The 20,867-nt window shown below is 39.7% G+C and overlaps 2 protein-coding genes and 2 long non-coding RNA genes across 6 annotated transcripts in view; 2 read left to right on the plus strand and 2 right to left on the minus strand.

The window, feature by feature from the left end:
* SLC71A1 (solute carrier family 71 member 1) overlaps positions 1–12,034 on the plus strand; it is a 39,027-nt gene extending 26,993 nt beyond the window's left edge. For both annotated transcript variants that reach the window (XM_077905578.1, XM_077905579.1), the window contains exons 9-12: positions 7,140–7,252; positions 8,594–8,691; positions 9,472–9,635; positions 10,714–12,034. In XM_077905578.1, coding sequence (XP_077761704.1) covers positions 7,140–7,252; positions 8,594–8,691; positions 9,472–9,635; positions 10,714–10,920 — 582 coding nt within the window. In that variant the 3' untranslated portion in view covers positions 10,921–12,034. The remainder of the gene's footprint in view (positions 1–7,139; positions 7,253–8,593; positions 8,692–9,471; positions 9,636–10,713) is intronic.
* Positions 6,692–12,836, minus strand: LOC144318547 (uncharacterized). The gene is made up of 2 exons (XR_013384551.1): positions 8,316–12,836; positions 6,692–8,259 (listed from the first exon to the last, which is right to left on the minus strand). It is a non-coding gene; the product is annotated as an uncharacterized LOC144318547 (long non-coding RNA).
* A 371-nt stretch (positions 12,837–13,207) lies between these two features.
* Positions 13,208–20,867, minus strand: part of SASS6 (SAS-6 centriolar assembly protein) — a 42,997-nt gene continuing 35,337 nt past the window's right edge. For both annotated transcript variants that reach the window (XM_077905589.1, XM_077905590.1), the window contains exons 15-17: positions 16,731–16,828; positions 14,306–14,400; positions 13,208–14,207 (exon numbers count right to left, since the gene is read on the minus strand). In XM_077905589.1, the coding sequence (XP_077761715.1) occupies positions 14,101–14,207; positions 14,306–14,400; positions 16,731–16,828 (300 nt within the window). In that variant the 3' untranslated portion in view covers positions 13,208–14,100. The remainder of the gene's footprint in view (positions 14,208–14,305; positions 14,401–16,730; positions 16,829–20,867) is intronic.
* On the plus strand, positions 15,473–17,837 carry LOC144318552 (uncharacterized). Its single transcript, XR_013384556.1, has 2 exons — positions 15,473–15,557; positions 16,954–17,837. It is a non-coding gene; the product is annotated as an uncharacterized LOC144318552 (long non-coding RNA).

Below are 20,867 nucleotides of genomic sequence, written 5' to 3' on the forward strand. Positions count from 1 at the left end.
TTGATTTACACTAGACTATAAACCTGCATAAAGTCAAAAATTTTATATTAGTCCTTAAATAGTTACTGAGTACTGCCGTGTGTCAGGCCCTAGGGGTGTAGCAGTGAACTTGACTAAATCCCTACTGTTGTAAAGTTTGCATTCTTGTGGGATAAGACAGAAAATTCATAAATATGTCCGTGTGAACGTTATCGGGTGTAATAAAATATAAAAAAAACATGGTGCTGGGAATAAGGAGTGACTGGGGGCTGGGTGTTCTTTTACCTGGAAGGATTGGGAAGGCCTAGCTGATACATGGTAACACTTGAGCAGAAACAGAATGATAAACAAGCCCTAGGAATATCTGGAAGAAGAGGGTTCTAAGCAGAAGGAAGAGAAATAAAACTCTAAGGAAAGACTGTAGCAGGCATGTGTAAGAAACAGCCAGGAGCCAGCATGGCTCTGGCACAGTGGACGAGGGAGAGACCTTCGAGAAATGAAGTCTGAGAGGGGGACTGCTAGATCATCCGGGGGCTTCCAGGTTATCCTGAGACTTGACAGGAAGATAGGAAGCCATGAGAGGGTTTTGAGCAGAGGAATGACATGAAATATTTATCCTGGAAACCCAGTTGGTAGCCAGTGGTTGTTTGATGAGTAAGATATTAATCAGTCCAGGAATTTGGATTTTCATAGGAGATATTTCATTGTGGCCTCAAATCTCGGTTCCGTGATCAAGTACTATGTTCCAGTGATCAGAATTTTCTGTCTTTCTCCTTTCTGTGAATAAAGCCCCACCCATTTCTTCCTGTTTGGCTTTGTTGTTTCTAGACTCTGTAGATGATCTAATCTAACACTCTTTCCCACCTTAGATCCAGTCTTCTAGATTGCAGCTTTCTTCGTTTTATTCTGTCCTTCAGAAAATGAAAGGCAGGGTCTATTTAATAGGACTCCTAAGATGTTTTGCCATCTCTTAGGTGTAGGAATTTCTCCTGCAGATCTCATCATTTATGAATTTTTGGTAGGTTTAGTGACAAATTTCAAATTTAAATTCTATAATAGGGATCCCTGGGTGGCGCAGCGGTTTGGTGCCTGCCTTTGGCCCAGGGCGCGATCCTGGAGACCCGGGATCGAATCCCACATCAGGCTCCCGGTGCATGGAGCCTGCTTCTCCCTCTGCATATGTCTCTGCCTCTCTCTCTCTCTCTCTCTCTCTCTGTGTGACTATCATAAATAAATAAAAATTAAAAAAAAATAAAAAATAAATTCTATAATATACCCATAGCCCCCCTCCCCCGCATATATGGCATTGAGTATTAGTACTATTTCTAACTTCCATTTTTATCTTGAAGTTCTTTCACCAGGAATAATGTTGCATTAAGTATGCATTACTGTCAGAAAAGTGCACTTTAGCTTTGGAGGAAAATATATTGTTGCCTATATGTAAAAATGGCTTTTTATTTTTATTTATTTATTTAGTTTTTAAATAAGATTTTATTTATTCATGAGAGACACAGAGTGACAGGCAGAGACATAGGCAGAGGGAGAAGCAGGCTCCCTGCAGGGAGCCCAATGTGGGACTCTATCCCAGGACCCCAGGATCACGACCTGAGCCAAAGGCAGATGCTCAACCACTGAGCCACCCAGGTGTACCTAAAAATAGCTTTTTGAAAAACACCTTTGGACACATAAGGTGTCCAAAACACCTTGGACGAGGAAGATGTGTAAATAGAGTAGAGCTTGAAGAATTACTGAATGTTAAACCAACTTCAAAGCCTCGGATAAATCCAGCCTGGTCATGATGTCTTGTACGTTGCTGAGATTATATTTGCTAATATTTTAAGATTTAGATGAAGAACACAAGCTAACATTACTATAAATGGCACTTATGAGATGAATAGCTCTTAAGTGTTAGTAAGTTCCGTTTCGTATTTCACTGATCGTGGAACCGGCCAGTGCCTTATAAATTAGGGCAGTAACGCTGCTGACTGCTTGAGTGATGCGAAGGCGCTTTAGAGGAAATTTTCCCTCTGCTCAGCAGAGGGCACCTGGCACAGAGGATGCAAGGTGGAAAACAGTGTAAGAGCTGAGAAGCCTGAGTAGGGAGGGGGTGTGGCTGGGTTTGTATTTTGAGCCCTCGTGGCGCCTGGAGTCTGGGAGGAAATGAGCCACCAGCCAGCCGGCATCGACGGTACAGCAGACGGTATATGCACAGCCCAGGAGGACTATGGTCCTTCAATTCAATGATCATTTAGCTTTTGAAGCCTCATAGATATTTAATTTTTGAGATGAATTTTCACATTTAAAAAAGTGAGAAAATTAGTTGGACTTAAAAAACAGGTGAAATGGGGCAGCCTGGGTGGCTCAGCGGTTTAGTGCCGCCTTTGGCGCAGGGCATGATCTTGGAGTCCCGGGATCGAATCCTGCATCGGGCTTCCTGCATGAAGCCTGCTTCTCCCTCTGCTTGTGTCTCTGCCTCTCTCTATGTGTCTCTCATGAATAAATAAATAAAATCTTAAAAAAAAAAAACCAGAACAGGTGAATGGAAGTATGTAATGCATATAGAAATACTGATAATTACATTGCTGTCATTATATGAACTAAAATATTAAGTATGATACATAACCGCAGTGTTAGAAGGATCGTCTTGTATTCTCATTTATGTCAAGTGTGCAGTTGAGAATAACTTATTTCCTGTTGACCTCCACACAAGTGGAGGACTTGTGTCTTTACTCCTCCTCTCTAGCAGCACAGGGCTCCTTCGGGTCCTCATTTTTGCCTGTTTGTCTTACTGCTTGCCCTCATGCCTTTGCTTCTGCTGTCCTTCTTGCTGTCCCCTCCCTCTGCCCTATCCTTTCTCCGAGTTCCTGTATTAACCGGGGCATGTCTCTATCCCGGTAGAGAACATACTGTATTATTGCTTTTACCTCTGTATATTTTTTATTATTTTTGCCTCAGTAGATTGTGAGTCCCGGTAGAGCTCTGAATAGACCGTGAGGTCAGGATTTTATCACATTCGTGTTGGTCACTGCAGCACCCTGCATGGTGCCTGCACCCCAGTGAGTGCTAAATTAGAGGTCATTGGTTTTTCCCCATGTTTTAAAAACTTGAAAAATGGTGCCTGGCTGGCTCAATCAGTAGAGTGTGCGACTAGATCTCGAGGTTAGGAGTTTGATCCCCATGTTGGGTGTAGAGATTACTTTAAAAAACAAAATCTTAAAACACACATTCTTAATTTTTTAAAAAACATTTTATTTCTTTATTCATGAGAGACACAGAGACAGACAGGCAGAGACACAGACAGAGGGAGAAGCAGGCTTCCTGCAGGGAGCCCAATGTGGGACTCAATCACGGGACCCCAGGATCATGCCCTGGGCCGAAGGCAGATGCTCAACTGCTGAGCCACCCAGGCGTCCCTACATACTTATTTTTTAAAAATTTGTAGTAAGCATTTAAAAATTAGGAGGTTATATGAAAATGTGTGTGTGTAGCTTCTCCTCCAAAATTTAAAAGATCTGGAAACATGGACACACCCACTCTCCATGGTTGCTGTGCCCTATGGGGCTTTTAGTCCCCCTTGCTTCATTGGTGCCACTAGGCAGGAGTTCCTAATACTTGCACTAAATAAATGTTTACATGAATGCAGGGATATTGTTGGACACACTTTTTCCTCAATGTTGTCATCTAGTTCTCTACATGCGGTTTACTCCCAAATTTCTGCCTCCAGGCCAGTCCCTGAGCTCCAGTTTGACACACCTGCTGGGCATCTCACACTCAAAAAACTAAAATCTGGATTCCTTCACACTGTTCATCTCCTTGATGGGCATCACCATCTTCCTTGTTGTCGGGGCCATGATAAACCTTGGTGTCATTTTTGTTGATTCTTGCCATTTTTTTCTCCCTACCACATATTCAGTCCATCAGATTATCACCTGTCTCCAAAATCCTTTCTGAATTCAAGCATTTCTCCCCATCTCCATTACTAGTAGCCAGTCTAAACCTTGGCCATTGCCTCCATCTGGTCTCTCCACTTCAATATTTGTCTCCCTACAGTTTTATTCACCACTTGGCAAAGTAATTTTTTTAAATGAAAATTTTTAAAAAGCTTTTATTTGAGAGACAGCCTGCATGAGCAGGGGGAGGAGCAGAGGGAAAGAGAATCTGAAGCAGGCTTCACGCTGAGCATGGAACTCGTCCCAGAGCTCGATCCCACAATCCTGGGATCATGACCTGAGCCAAAATTAGGAGTTGGATGTGTAACCAACTGAGCCACCCAGGTGCCCCTGTAAAGTGAAATTTTAATACTCATTTAAAATTTACTTTCCAGTGCAACCAGAATAAAACCTAGACTTGACGTGACCTCATTTTGTCCCATGCTATTGAGTATGCTGCAGTCTTGGGCCTTTCGCACTTGGCGTCAACCCTTGCTTGGAGCACTCTGTTCCCTGAGATAGTCACACAGCGCCACCGCCCCCCTTCCCTTGTCCTCATTCATCTGTCACCTCAGAAGGAGAGGAGCCTCACCTTCCCATCCTGGTTCAAGCAACACCTCTATCACGCTACATCATTTCATTTTTTTTTTAATAGCAACTACAACCTGAAATTATTTTGCTAAACCAGTAAACTTATATCCATCTTTTCCCCAAGATGAAGTATTCTGTTTGCTGACCAGTACTTTGACCGATCCTCTGACCCTTGTGTCAGTACCCTTAGACCTAGAATAGCAGTGGGATATAGTAGGAGCTTGGCAAATATTTGGCTAACTGACCAAAACTGCTGTCAGTTACCTTTTAACTAGCTGTGTACATCTTGGTTAGGTAACTCATTTAACCTTTGGGACAAAATGAGTTACACTAAATTAAGAAATACCAAATAAGGGCAGCCCCGGTGGCTTAGCGGTTTAGCGCCGACTTCAGCCCAGGGCATGATCCTGGAGACCCAGGATTGGATCCCACATCAGGCTCCCTGCATGGAGCCTGCTTCTCCCTCTGCCTGTGTCTCTGCCTCTCTCACTCTCTCTCTGTCTCTAATAAATAAATAAAAAATCTTTAAAAAAAAAAAAAACAAGTTTTGTCTAGCTCACTATATACTAAGTAATTTGTCCCATTATTATTGAGAATATTGTGACATATTTAAAATCACATACTTCCCATACTTATTAGGAACATACAGTAGCTGCTTAGGGATACAAACGTACAGATCCTTAAGGAAGGTTCCTGCCCTCAGAAAATCAGTGTTGCCAGTTAGGGTGTCCTGTATAAGGAAGTTTTTCTTTGCTACTTACCCTGGATGAGTTCCCTTTTGTGGTTGTGATTGTTGAGATTGTTGAGAAGAATGTAATCCAGCAAGGTTCCATGCCTTATGGAATGCAGTCTTTAATGATTTAAGAGGAAATCTGAGAGAAGGAAACTGTGAGTCTTAATCATTCAAGAATCCTTATAAGAACCTTCATTTGCTTTCTGCTGGCTTGTGATTATAGCTGATTAAACTCAAATGATGGTCTCAATTTAAAGAATCTTATTATTATTTTTTAAGATGTTATTTATCTATTCATGAAAGACACAGAGGCAGAGACACAGGCAAAGGGAGAGGCAGACTCCCTGTGGGGAGCCTGATGCAGCACTGGATCCCCAGACCCGGGATCACGATCTGAGCCAAAGACAGCTGCTCAACCACTGAGTGAGCCACCCAGGCATCCCAAGAGTTTTAAACTTATATTTGATAATTGTATATTTACGTCAGCCAGTCATCAACTAATGATTTCCTGAATTATTTTCACTTTTTCCTCTTTATTTTTACTAGCTATCATAATACATTTCATATTTTCATTAGAATGGCAAGAAATATCGTCTGACACCCTCAAGTTAATGCCAAATTTCTATTAGCTTTGAAAGAAAAGGAAAACCTATCCAATTCCTATACTGTTTGTTTGTTTGTTTATTTATTTATTTATTTATTTTTATTTATTTATGATAGTCACACAGAGAGAGAGAGAGAGGCAGAGACATAGGCAGAGGGAGAAGCAGGCTCCATGCACCGGGAGCCTGACGTGGGATTCGATCCCGGGTCTCCAGGATCACGCCCCGGGCCAAAGGCAGGCGCCAAACCGCTGCGCCACCCAGGGATCCCTATTTATTTATTTTTAAAGATTTTATTTATTTATGAGAGATAGAGAGGCAGAGACACAGGCAGAGGGAGAAGCAGGCTCCACGTAGGGAGCCCGATGTGGGACTCGATCTCAGGACTCCAGCATCATGCCCCGAGCTGAAGGCAGACACTCAACTGCTGAGCCACCCAGGTGTCCCTGTTGTTTTTTAATTTAAATTCAATTAATTAACATGTTATTGGGTTCAGAGGTAGAGGTCAGTGATTCATCAGTCTTACACCCAGTGCTCATTACGTCACGTGCCCTCCTTAATGTCCACCACCCAGTTATCCTGTCCCCTCACCCTCACAATATTATTAAACACTTAATATGTGCCGAGCACACACTTTATGTAAATCTCATCTCATCTGTCCCAGATGGCAAAGTTTTGAAGTAAGTACTATTATTGCCATTTTGTAAGAGACAACTGTTCCAGAGTGAAGTAACTTGCCCAGGGTCACACAGCGAAGAGCTAAGATTATGATCCAGGCTCTTTCCAGACTGTTCTTATGCTGTACTTTCCCAAATCACACTTGTTGTACCTGTTTACTGTTTGTAAAAGCATCATGCTTTCAGCAGTAATTTAGATGAAGGATGTAGAGTACGTCCATCAGGAATTTTGTTTTGTCAGGGAGAAGAATATGGACCCTAAAAACCTTAGAGCTATCACATAACGGATCTCCAAGTCCTAGTTCAGACCTTTTGATGTTATTGCTTACAATCTCTGATTTGTCGGTCGAAATGTACTGAATAGAAAGTTCTTTTCTGTTTTCAGTCTTTTTCCCTGAATCTGGATCTGTGTCAGCAAAGGGACCTTTCATTCGCTCTGTATGACCTGGAGTAATGGTCTCAAGATACATTTGGGGCAATTGTTGAAAAGCCAAAATGTAGAAAAGTGGTAGTAGTCCTTTTTCTATTACAGATTGAAGGAAGTCACCAGGTATTTTTTATTTTTATTTTTTTATTTTTTAAAAGTTCTTTTCTGGTAAACCGTTCTATTCTGGTTTTTCTTTTCTAGACCATAGTCTTGAGTTTACTTATGCGGTCAATTGGAAATAAGAACACCATTTTATTGGGTCTAGGATTTCAAATACTACAGCTGGCATGGTATGGCTTTGGTTCAGAACCTTGGTAGGTATATTTTAATTTTAAAAATTTTGATGTTTGCCTTTTTTTTTTCTGCTTTATTGAAGTATAATTAACAGACTTTTTCTTTAAAGATTTAACATGAGCACGCATGTGAGTGGGGGAGGGGCAGAGGGCGAATCCCCAGCAGACGCCCCCAGAGTGCAGAGCCCCACGTGGGACTCCATCCCAGGACCCCGAGATCATGACCGAGCCGAAGTCAAGAGCCACCCACCCAGATGACTGAGCCGCACAGGCTCCCCTAATTGACAGACTTATTTACATGCTACTCATGAGGCTTGTTATTATGAGGCTTTAATCTGTCCCCGACTATGCTTTTTATTTTCTCTCAAAATGTATATAATACAGATTCCTTGTGTATTTGTATATTCTAGAATGGCTTGAGGATAGGAAGGTGTGACATTTTATACCTAATGTGACAGATTAGATTTTTAAATGAGATTAGTTTCTAAATCTCTACTAAGCATTTAATCTGTATCAGTCTGTCATTAGGATAAAACAGGCGCGCTCGAAGCTGCGAGGCCCTGTAAGCTACCGTTAGTTACCTTGTTTTTCTGGTTAAAAATAAAAGTTAGAGCATCATCAGTGATCACCACTGATGAGAGACCAGAAGTTCATCGAGGAAGGCCAATTGTTTTGGTCCCAGCTTCATGCCGGAGAAAAGCCTCTTTGCTTTTTTTGCCAGTCCAATTTCCTGCAGGGTGATGGGCTAGTAGTGACGTGGACGTTAGGCTGGCGTGCACACACCTTTACACTCAGCTGGGCCTGAACTCCAGTTCCCACTAATGTTTCACTCACCTGAACATTCTCTGTTTGGATTTGGATAGGAGTAAGCATCAGGAGTGGGTTTTGATGTTTTGTTTTCCTGGCTAGTTTTTACAAAGAGGTGCTCACAATTTAAATTATCTAAAACATTTCAAGTATCAAGCCCAGAATGTCCAAGGTTTGGCTTAGGTCACTGTGTTCACACTGAATCACAAGTCTGGGGGATACTCTGGTTTCTCTTCAGATCGTATAAATCTTTCGCCTTTTACAAGTCTGGGGGAACAGTGTGCAGGTTCTCGCTGGCTTGGGAAACCTGCAACGAGGGTTCTGGGTGTACTGCACGTCCCGCGTGTTATTCTGGGCGCACTTCCCATCCCCCACCACTCAGACCTTGGAGTGACTGCCCGGAGTTCCAGGGGAAGGGAAGGACGAGGCCAAGTGCAGTTCTCCTTTGCCCGGACCACAGCCATCCTGCAGGAACAGCTGCCTGGGTTCAGGTATGCATTTTGACCGACCGGCACAGTGGAAAACGTACTTTTGTTTTGCTGCGTTTGGTTACAGGATGATGTGGGCTGCTGGAGCGGTAGCAGCCATGTCCAGCATTACCTTCCCGGCCGTCAGTGCCCTTGTCTCACGAACTGCTGATGCTGATCAACAAGGTGAGTTGGTTAGAACCCATGATACTTAAAAGCCCAGAATATTCTGATTATATGTTCTGTCTCCCTCCTAAGTACAGGATTGTAAGTCTACCTTCAGAATAAAGATTTTAAAATTGTTTTCACTGTTAAGAGGAAAAGCTGATGCCGGGGTAGTGTCCTCAGGTGGCTGTATAGAACCATGTCCCTCACTCTGAAAACGGGGCTCGTGTTTTTGCTAGAAAATCTACTGATGTAGGTCGGCCACCTTATATTCACTGTGTTTACTATGATGTGCTTGACACCTTGGACTTAAGTCCCCCTTTTATTTGGATCTTCGGTTTCAGTTATCTAAAGACCTTAGAAAACATTTTTATCTTAGGCTTTTGTGTTAGGAATATTTAATTCTCAAAGCGCTAACAGATAATTCTTTGAAGAGGATGGGTTTTATCTAATCATAAGGAAGGAAAGGGGTGTTACAACAGAGCAGCAGCGATCACTTACTTGGTTGATAAATGAGGAAGGAAAGGCCTGTGGCCAAAGCAAATTGCATTTTAAATTTGAGAAAAGCATAACTCAAACTCTGTACCTGATTTAATGGGGTCTTCGCGTCCGGATAGGTCGGGTTTACCTCATCTCACATTTGTATCCGTTTACTTGGTAAAGCTGATGGCTTCTAAATACTTTTTAATGCCATCTTGGCAAACTGCTAGTGTCTCCTTAGAGGTTTGGTTTTGCAGTGACTTCAGTTTGTACTGGGATAAAAATTAGCGGTGCATTACAGAATTTGTGTAAACAATTTAGGTGTTGTCCAAGGAATGATAACAGGAATTCGAGGATTGTGCAATGGTCTGGGACCAGCTCTTTATGGATTCATTTTCTACATATTCCATGTGGAACTTAAAGAACTGCCCATGACAGGAACAGACTTGGGAACGAACACAAGCCCACAGCACCACTTTGAACAGGTAATTCTTCACTCACGTGACAAAAAAATATAGTTCATTTGGCTGGACCGAAAGATAAATGGTTTTGGGTCACTAACTTTATGGGAGATTTTAGATCTGCAACACTTAAAAACCAAAGCCGAAGGGACCGTGCTCCCCTGTATGCCCCTTTTTGCAATCAGCTGTACCTGCTTTTTCCCTCCGAGAATATAAGAATTACTTAGATATTCTAGTTTGCAACGGTACGCCCCGCGGCCCTGGCAACAGCCAGCTGCCCATCGCCTGCCGCCTGCCTGTGCTGCTGTCTCTTGCCAGATGCTTCCGTATCACACAGGTGCCCTGTGGGAAGCCTGCCTGCTGTAGGAAAAGTCAGTTAGGTGCCGATGACCATTTTTGTTCACTTGTTTGCTGTACAACTGAATATTAACGGCAGACATCCTCATTTTAGCCAATACAAACAGCGCCTCAGTTCCTTGCTTGTTTAGCAGAGTGCCAGCTAAGGCACTCTTAGCCTCTGGCCAGCTAAGACTACTTTTAAATAGAATGTTTGTGGGCTGTACACAGGTTAGACTGGCTATGCAAGTTTTTGCTAAGAATGAATGTAACTTTGGGCTAAAACAAAGGCCTTTTTGATTCTTATGGTAACAGCATTAGCTGTGTGTTTCCCTCACTTATTAGTTACTAGAGAATATATTCAGCTTTTCAAAGAAAATGGTCACAGATTCTGCTACTGTAGTTAACAGTGTGTGCTACTTAATTTTGTTTTTGAGGTCTTCCTGTTGAGCTAATGAGGTGAAGGCTCAGAGGATGTGTTCAGATTTTGTGCTGCAACTGACAGTCTGTTTTTGCATTGGCTGTTTTAAAAAAAATCTTTTGGCTCTGTTCCTTGGATCAGTTGTTATCCTCAGAATTTTATAGTGAGAGTCTAACAGTGTCCCTTTTCTCCTGAAAAGCAAATGCATTTTCTAACTGTGGCTCTGATGAAGAAAGAGAGGATCTTGGCTTAGAATTCATAGTAATTTGAGATTACTACAGGATAAGCAGTTTTTAAGAGCAGAGATGTCTGCGTGAAAATCCTAATTATCTTTTTCTTCCTCAGAATTCGATCATCCCTGGCCCCCCCTTCCTCTTTGGAGCCTGTTCCGTACTGCTGGCTCTGCTTGTTGCCTTGTTTATTCCAGAACATACCAATTTAAGCTTACGGTCCAGCAGTTGGAGAAAGCACTGTGGCAGTCACAGCCATCCTCATAGTACACAAGCGCCAGGAGAGGCCAAAGAACCTTTACTCCAGGACACAAACGTGTGATGACCGAAATCAGGAAGACTTTTCTATCACACCCAGGTCTTAGTTTTCACCTATAGTTCTGGATGTACATTCCATTTCCATCTACAATGTACTTTAAGATTGTCTTAAGAAATGTATCTGCATGAACTCCGTGGGAACTAAAGAAAGAACCAGAACCGGACAGTTTTCCAAAGATGTTACAATTTCTTTTGAAAAGAAACCTTTTGTTTATTAGCACCAATTTCTTGCCACTAAGCTTTTTGTTTTATTATACATCCTTTAATTAAAAACTATATACGTACCTTCTTAGATACTAGCAACGTCTCTGCTACCATTTCCTTCAGGTGTTGAGCTTTAACTTTATTTATGCTGACTCACAGCGAGACAGAGTACGTAGTACGGTTATGCACCTGTTCGTTTTAACATTGTAAAATCTTGGGTCAAATAATTCAAAGCCTTAATGCAGATGTACTAAAGTAAAGAAATGGTAAATGAATTGTTTGCATTAAAAAAAAAACACTCAAGAAAATTGTACTAAATCTGAATCATGTTTCAAGCTTGTTTGTAGTAGTTTTATTTTAAATATTCACCACTGTTTTTGAAATGAGAAAATATCAGCCATTTAGAATTTAAATTGGGGTAGAGTCTGTAAATCTAAATGCTGGCTCGAATCTGTTCCCCAGCTACTTATACCACTATTCTTTTAATGTTTGCATAATCATAAGAACCTCAACACTTGAATACATAATCTAAAAATTATATAGTAAAGCTGGTAGCCTTGAAAATGTCAATGTGATATCTATATGTAGATAAATATATATAGTGGCCTTTCAGGACTGTCACAGTAACACTTTATTTACAGAGCTAATGTTTGTCCTAAATTTTCAGGACCCTAGAAGAGAGCTTTATACAATTACTGATGTGAATTTCTCTAAAGTGTATATTTTTGTGTCCAGTTATATTATTTAAAAAAGTGTTACTTTGTAAAAATTGTACATAAAGTATTGTATAGTTTACACTGTTTTCATCTTGTGTGTGGTTATTGCTCAATGCTTTTTAAACTTGGAACATTCACTATGGTTAAATAAGGTCTTAAATGTAAATATTCTGTTAATAAAATTAAATATTTTAATGATTTTTTTTTAAAAGAAAGTCTTGATCTGTGATTCCCTCTGTAAGGTCTGTTTTGGCTTTATTTGTTACCTTAATCATTTTTACAGTAACAAATCAAAGCTTTACACCTTTCTCCTTTCAATCCCCTTTTTTTCTCCCTCACTACAAAATACTCCTGTAGGAAGACAAAACGAAATTAAATGGAATTATTTAAATTCTAAGCACAAAGCACAGTCAATAGTTGCAGATCAATCCGGTTTGTTTTTATATACACGTCATACTCCATAAATACTTTATTTAACAAAGCTCAGTTTACAGAAATACATTAAGTGCGACCTTGTGATTATTAACACATGTACAACTGTACACTGCAGAACTGCAAAACAATTTCAAATAAAAAAGAACTCCCTGTATGTCATAAATCCCATCCAAACCCTGTCACAATGTTTTTTATATATTACATAATATTTACAGGAAAAATTCTAAAATCACCAAGAGGCTACTTTCCAGATTATTAGTAAGTACTTTCAAGTTACTGTAACCAAGTATTCTTACTAATACTCATATATTAAAGTCACTGCCCAATAAGAGTTACTAAATTTTTTAGGATAAACCCCTAGTTAAGACTGCAACTATCAGCAGAGTTTCAATGTATCATAAGACTCCATACTGTGGCCTCAGAAAAATATTAGCAAATACTAAATTCTTTGTCTTATCATGAACCCAGTGACATTGGTATTAATATATTGAATGTCTCCTCTGTGTAGTAAAGTTCTTAAAAAGAGTTTTTTAAATATCACATAAGCGTTAGCAATCTTTGCAAAAACTGGGATCCCTGGGTGGCGCAGCGGTTTGGCGCCTGCCTTTGGCCCAGGGCGCGATCCTGGAGACCCGGGATCGAATCCCACATCAGGCTCCCGGTGCATGGAGCCTGCTTCTCCCTCTGCCTATGTCTCTGCCTCTCTCTCTCTCTCTCTCTGTGACTATCATAAATAAATAAAAATAAAAAAAAAATAAATCTTTGCAAAAACTGATCTATAGGTTTCATAAGAGAATGCCACTTGTATTGGGTGGTCATCAACAACAAAATAGGGATCCCTTGATTGGGTGAAATTTTTTTAACCTAATTTTTTACAAATACTTCTTACTTGAAACTGGTTACAGGAGAGAGAAAAAAGTAACTTTTAACAGTTACTTATTTTGCCTACTTTATTAAGCAAACATTAAAATGAACCTGCTCTGATATTATAAATACAATATTCATGATGTTCTTATTTAGTACTAATTTTTAAAACATTCCACTAATACAGATTTAACTGCATAACTAATAAAACTCCAAAGAAAGAAAAACCAGGTGAGTGTGGACTTTCCAGTAAGCATTAAAATCGTATAAACTTTGCAGCTCAAATGATTTAAAAGCACTTTATACCTAATCTGGTCATAAAAATACATTGTCCAAATTATTTTTATAATTTATCAAAATTACTTAGTAGACTTGTTCAATAGCTAATTTAAAGATGTTAACAAGGAAAATATTTACTTGCTATGAAGGATTAATTTCATTCACTGAAGGTAATTTTAGGACTTTTCCCTTTACTGTAAATATCAATAATATAGATATCTTTGGAGGTAATCATTTTCCCTCATAATTTTCAGATGTCAAATTTAAAACTTTTATTTTACCAATGAAAATAAAGGAATTATTAACATTCTTTGGCTTCATATTATGTCTGAGCAGGTTTTCATTTACCTATATACTCAATATGACTAGAATGTCCCTTATTAGGATCAACTCTTTCCTTGGAACTTGAGAATTTCTAAGGACTCATTTAATAAAACTCCTACTATTATTCTAAAATACCATGTTCCAAACTAAAGTGTCATTTACTCAGAATCTTCACTCCAAGCCCACCAAGTATAAAACTGGCTCCTCTAGCTTGCCATAAGACAACAGCAGTACTTTAAAAAGGATCCAAACAATCTAATAATTTTTCTAATTGAAACTTGCTGGCTTAGGATCTGTTCATGTTATTTTTAAACCATGGGGATTTCTAAAAGTTCAATAAAAAATAAAAGATAACACTAGCATTAACTGTTTGTTAACTGCCCAGGGAAGTATGCTGAAGATGGAGAAGGGAGCACTGCGGGTTTTGAAGAGGTCTGTAAGGCTCCTAAAGTGCCATCTTTTTGATGGTCTGCAAATGAGGACAGAAAAAGATTATTTGTATTCACAAGTTTTTATATAATATGGTCAAACCACAGCATAAAATCCATTTCAGAAATGTCTTCTCACCTGGATTATTGAACAGGTTTTGGCTGAGCCCACGTAAAGGAATGCTATCTTCCCTTTTCTTCAGGTATTTGGATTCCAGCCCTAAATTTGCACCACTTGAAAGGAAAATAGTATTTATTTTAATAAAGACTTATTTTCACTTTAATAGGTATTTTTGAAGGTTTGTCTAATCTACAGACACACATATATAAAAATAAATATAACTTTATAGCTTTGTTCAAAAATCATTCACTGGTTTCTTAAACAAGTAATTTATCCATAAACCAAAGTACCCTTCTTCCCTAAGCAGTATAATAAATAACACTAATAAATTGAAGAGCTAAGATAAAGAATATAGGGGAAATGGAAACTCTAGTACTATGAAACTAAGACAGTAGTGCATAAGTGATATGTGATGAATGAAAACACATTTTCATGCTTCAAGAATATCCTTACTACTTAATAATTTCTATCTCATCTCATATTTAGAATACGAGTAAGGGGCACCTGGGTGGCTCAGTCGGTTAAGTCTCCGACTTGATCTCAGCTCAGGTATCGATCTCAGGGTTGTGAATTCAAGCCCCATGTTGGGCTTCACGCTAGGTGTGGAGCCTACTTTAAAAAATAAAAAATATTTTTCCTTTGCCAAAAGCTCTTCAAAATTTTATACTACTTCAAAGTTATTAATATGCACTATTAAAATAATGAATTCTAGTCAGATGAATACAAATACAAAATTTTGGAAAAGCATGGGGGGCATTTATGTAGTTGTGTTTTTCCCCTTTCCACCACCATATTCCTTTCTCTAGTAGTTCCTTATAACAAGAATTTAAATGGTCTTTTTCTAATTTTCAGAAAATAATTGGGTAAAAAGGTGTTGCCCTCAATTTTAACTTTTCTTCTTTAACCTTTGATACCCACTGCCACTTTCTCCTAGATGACAATGGAAAAAAAAACAATTATCAACCGAAAATACTCAAAATAGCTGAACAGTACTAATTTTATGGGGGATCCCTGGGTGGCGCAGCGGTTTGGCGCCTGCCTTTGGCCCAGGGCGCGATCCTGGAGACCCGGGATCGAATCCCACATCAGGCTCCCGGTGCATGGAGCCTGCTTCTCCCTCTGCCTGTGTCTCTGCCTCTCTCTCTCTCTCTCTGTGACTATCATAAATAAATTAAAAAAAAATAAAAAAAAATAATAATAATTTTATGGACACATGATTATGTTTGATTTTGTACCACAAATATATTTTCTGCAAGTAACACTGCTCTTGGTAAGTATGACAGAGTTAAATACATAAACCTGGCATTCTATCATTAACATGAATTCCAGATGCTCTGCCTGCTGAACAAATGTGAAAATAAATAGAATACATACACTTCAAGACTTCAAAGAATTCTGCTTTCTTAAAAGAGAGGCTCACGAACTAGTGTAATACTCATGTTGGTGCCAATTTTAGAGAAGCCAATAAATAAGAGCCGGAGAATTAGGATAAGAACTGTTAGTCACTTATTCTGCAATATACTGGAATGAGGATAGCTCACTGATAATGAGTTGTCAGCAGACAGGCCTTAACGTGATTAAATTTTAAGTAAGAAGAATAAAAAAATATTACAAACATCTGTTAATGTACCAGAGCGACTACGCAGAGACAGGTTTCCATGAGTTGTTTAATTTAGTCACAACTCACTGATGCAACAAACTTCACTCTGTAAAACTTGTGTAAGATCTAAAAAATAGGAAGCCATTTCTGAATAGGCAAAACAAGTCACAAATTAAAGATTACTTTGGTAGGTATTAATCTCACAACCTTGTTATTCTTAGCAAAGAATTCTAGCAGTTTAAAATAGCTGACTTCTGGGGCACCCGGTAAGTCAGTCGGTAAAGGGTCTGACTCGGTTTCTGTTCAGGTCATGATCTCAGGGTCCTAGGGTGGAGGTGTCAGACCCCCTGCTCAGCAGGAAGTCCGCTTCTCTCCCTCTACCTTCCACACTGCACGTGTGCTCTCTCTCTCTAAAGTCATGAAGTCCTTAAAAAATTAAAAAGTTAAAATACAATAGCTGGCTTCTCAGAGTACTTTACAACAGAAGCATTAATTCAGAAAGATGGAAAGCTTCAGAAGCAGACACAGCCAAAAACAAAAACCACAGAAAAAGGAGTAAGATTTCTATCTACTTGCCCAAAAGCATATGAAAGGTAAGCTCTTCAGTTACGTAGGAAACCTCTTAAAAAATAAATTTTACTGTATGTTAAACTGTATCATACAGTTTAAAAAAAATATGGGATATCTCTAATAGATAAAAGGAATTCAGCTTCAATCTCACTGATGAGCAACTTACAATGTCACAAATGAATTAGTTGGGCAAAGTTTTCAAACACTGATAAAAATTATTTAAGATGACCTTCAAAATTACAAACATTAAATTTTATGCCAACAAATACTTACTTTTCCTTATCAGTTGAGCAAGGCATACTAATGGTTGTTCCTGACTGAACATCTCCTAGTGACGTATTTGGTTTTGTATACTGCAAGTTAAAATGAACCTGTTAAGAGGGAAAACACCTCATTAGTGAGAACGGAGGTGCACTAACACTGCATTAGTGAGAACGGAGACAGGTCCATGCAGAGACAGGTGAGGTGGTTACATTTTTTTTTCTGATAACTCTAGACCACAGAACAGCTTCAACATGAATGTTCTAACACAAGCACATTTGCTTGAGATTTAATAACAACAAAGAATTCTACATCTCCTTGTCAAAAACATTCCTGTGATAGAAGCAAGATGAAGAGCGCAAAATGATTCTCTTAACAATAATTTTGAAGCCAAAATAAACATTAGTAGAGCTGATCCCTGAACAACATAGGTTTGAACTGGTGGTCTACTTATACACGGATTTTGGCCCGTAAGTATGGTACAGCCAAATGAGGTACCGTGTGTCTCCTCATCCCCATCCAAAGTTAGCGAAGCTGGATCCTGGAGTAACACCTCCTCCTTGTCCACTACCCAGAAATGCAGAAAACTTCCTTCTATGCAACATCTTAGGGAAGGCGGAGCACCCCTCCATCTCTCTAGGATGGCTTGATCCACTTGGCTTCCTACATGGTTCTAAGGCAGCTTCCGCCGACAGGACACGCTGGCAAGAGGTGAGCCGCTGATCCCTGGGGTATTAGCTCATCAACCTGAAGAACATTCAGGCTGGTGGACAGCACCCCTCCCTGCCGTCTGCTCTGCATTGCAGGCTTCCTCTTGTCACCCTGGGGTCCTCCCAGCCCCACTGGTGATGTGGTATCCTTCTGAGATCCCTGGCCAAGTATGATCAGTGGCTGGCCCTGCCACTTCAGCAAGAATCCCTCTCCAGAGCTGGTTCCTTCACTGCCTCTCAGCTCACGGCTTCAGTGAACTACCCTGCACACAGGTAGTGGGATGAGGAATGCTGAAAGCAGGAGAGAGTCCTGATGTTCAGCCTACCCAGTACCTTTCTCTGCCCTCCCTTTGCTTATTGTCATTTGGCAACTTCCCCCTTTTCAATCAATATAAAATACATCTGTAAGGGGTGGGGTAAAAAAATACATAATATATTAGAAATACGGTAGTTAACTTTGCCGGGAGTCAAAAGTTATACGCAGTTTTCAACAATGTAAGGGTTAGTTAACTTTGCCGGGAGTCAAAAGTTATACGCAGTTTTCAACAATGTAAGGGTTGATGCCCCCAAACCCCAGCACAGTTCAAGGGTCAACTGTACAATAAATAAGTATTACAGTTCTAAAAGTGGTCTCCCGACTTACCACAATGATGCATATATCTCATGCATTCTGAGAATTATTTCGTTTTCAAAAATTTTCAAAGTCTGTTATATTTAAGGATTCTAAAAGAAAGCTAGGAATTTGAATATTTTTTTCTTTTTTTTTTATTTTATTTTATTTATTCATGATAGGCACACAGTGAGAGAGAGAGAGAGAGAGGTAGAGACACAGGCAGAGGGAGAAGCAGGCTCCATGCACTGGGAGCCTGACGTGGGATTCGATCCCGGGTCTCCAGGATCGCGCCCCGGGCCAAAGGCAGGCGCCAAACCGCTGCGCCACCCAGGGATCCCGGAATTTGAATTTTAGAACAATCAAAAAGTAGGGGCGCCTGGGTGGCCCAGTCAGTTAAGCAGCCAGCTCTTGGTTTTAGCTCAGGTCATAATCGGGCTCAGGCTCTGCACTCTACAGTCTGCTTCGCTCCCTCTCTGGCTCCCTCTGCCGCTCTCTGTGGCTCTTGCTCTCTCCCTTCCTCCCTTCCTCTAATAAAAATAAATAAATAAAATAAATCTTTAAAGCAATCAAAAGTAATCCAAGAATCTATATAAAAATCAAAACTAAAACATGTGACTGAGGTTTCACACCAGAAATTTATAAAGAGGTTGCATGTTAGAAAAAGGTATACATATAAATCACCACACAGGCTAAAAAAAATCATGACTACTTGCATACTAAAGGAAAAGGCATGAGAAAACTATTTTTAGAAAAAGTCACAATAAAATAGCAATACACAGATACTAACTTTATAGGTTAAAATTATGAATTAAGAAGGTATATGCTAATATACCTATCAAGGTTCAATATTCCAAAGACATTTTAGTTCTCCCTACAGTAATCTATGCATTTCACATGATAACCTTAAAAAGAAAAAGGATTTTTTAAAGTGAACAAGCTGATTCTAGTATTTCCTACAGAAAAATAAATATGGAAAAGAAATATTAAGAAAGTATCAGATATCAATTCATAAGACACAGGCAAAAATCAAAAATTAGGAAACTGAACAAATTAAAAAGAATGGTCTCAAATACTAAACACCACGTAATAGTACACAACTGTGATCTTTGAGAGAAGTGTGATACCTACAAGCCTTCTAGCTTTCCAAGTAGAGGCATTTTTTTACCTAAATTTTTACCTAAATTAAAGTACAGAGGGAAATCATAAATGCCATATGGAAGAGATCAGGATCAGAATTTAGGGAGGTTGGGATGAGTGGAAGTTGCAAAGTGGAATTCTGATGAGAAAGAAGCTATAAACGTGTGCCTTGGTGGCTCAGTCCGTTAAGCATCTGAGTCTTGATTCTGGCTCAGGTCATAATCTCAGGGGTGTGAGACTGAGCCCCATATCATGGAGTCTGCCTGGGATTCTCTCTCCTCTCCCTCTGCCTCTCCCCCTGGAGTACTGAAAGAAAGTAACGAAAAAAAAAAAAAAGTGAAATAATGACCACAATTTTCTAAGCTGTCAACCATTAACCCCTGATAACAAGTCCTCAATAAAAAGCCCTAAGCGGATAATGATATACATGAACCACATCAAGACACAGCAGAAATAAGATCTTGGGGGGAAAAAAAATCAATGAAAAAAAGAAAATCATAAAAGTACCCAGAGAAAAAAGTCACTTTCTAAAGAAACTCCTTTAAGTGCAAAAGAAAAGGCCATAATTAGAAAATTAGGAAAGGAAAAACTTTCACAAAAACAAAAAAGCAAACATACACTAAAGGTAATAGAGCAATTACTTATGAAGTTAGTATGAAGATTAGAAGACAAAAGTAGTAAATTCAATTATTGCTAAAAAAGAAATCAGTTGGGGGGGGGGTCACACTTGGGTGGCTCAGTCAGTTAAGCATCTGACTCTTGGTTTCAGGGAAGGTCATGATCTCAGGTCAAGAGATTGAGCCCCATCCCATGTCAGGTACCATGCTCAGTGCAGAGTCTGCTGGAGAGTGGGATTTATTCCTAGGATGCAAGGATGGTCCAATATCTGCAAATCAATCAATATGTGAAATACCACATAAGCAAAATAACTAAAAATCACATGATCATCTCAATAGATTAAGAAAAAGCATTTAAGGAATCCAATATTCATTTATGATAAAAATTCTCAATAAAGTGGGTCTGGAGAAAACATACTTCAACATAATAAAGGCCACATATGACAAACCACAGCCAAAATCATACTGAATGGTGAGAAACTGAAACCTTTCCCCATCAGGAAGAGCACAAGGATGTTCACTCTAGCCACAGCAATCAGACAAGAAATAAAAGGCATACAAACTAGTAAGGAATAAGTTAAACAGTCACTATTTGCAGATGACATGATACCATACCTAGAAAACCCTAAAGACTACAAAAAAACTATTAGAATAAGGGAACTCAGTGAAACTCCAGGACACAAAATATACAGAAATTGGTTGTGTTTCTTGTTGGGCTGGCGAGATTGGGGACCTCAAAACGGCCGACCCCAGGCCAGCAACCTCCCAATAAAGCCGCCTTGCTGCCCCACCCCCATCATCCCTGCCACTGCCTTGCCTTGCCGCCCTACCCTAATTTAGCTTACAAAGACCTGTAACCCGGGATCCCTGGGTGGCGCAGCGGTTTGGCGCCTGCCTTTGGCCCAGGGCGCGATCCTGGAGACCGGGGATCGAATCCCACGTCGGGCTCCCGGTGCATGGAGCCTGCTTCTCCCTCTGCCTGTGTCTCTGCCTCTTTCTCTCTCTCTGTGTGACTATCATAAAAAATAAATAAATAAATAAAAATAAAAGATTTACAAAGACCTGTAACCCT

Source organism: Canis aureus, chromosome 8, assembly GCF_053574225.1.
Source record: "Canis aureus isolate CA01 chromosome 8, VMU_Caureus_v.1.0, whole genome shotgun sequence".
Lineage (NCBI taxonomy): Eukaryota > Metazoa > Chordata > Mammalia > Carnivora > Canidae > Canis > Canis aureus.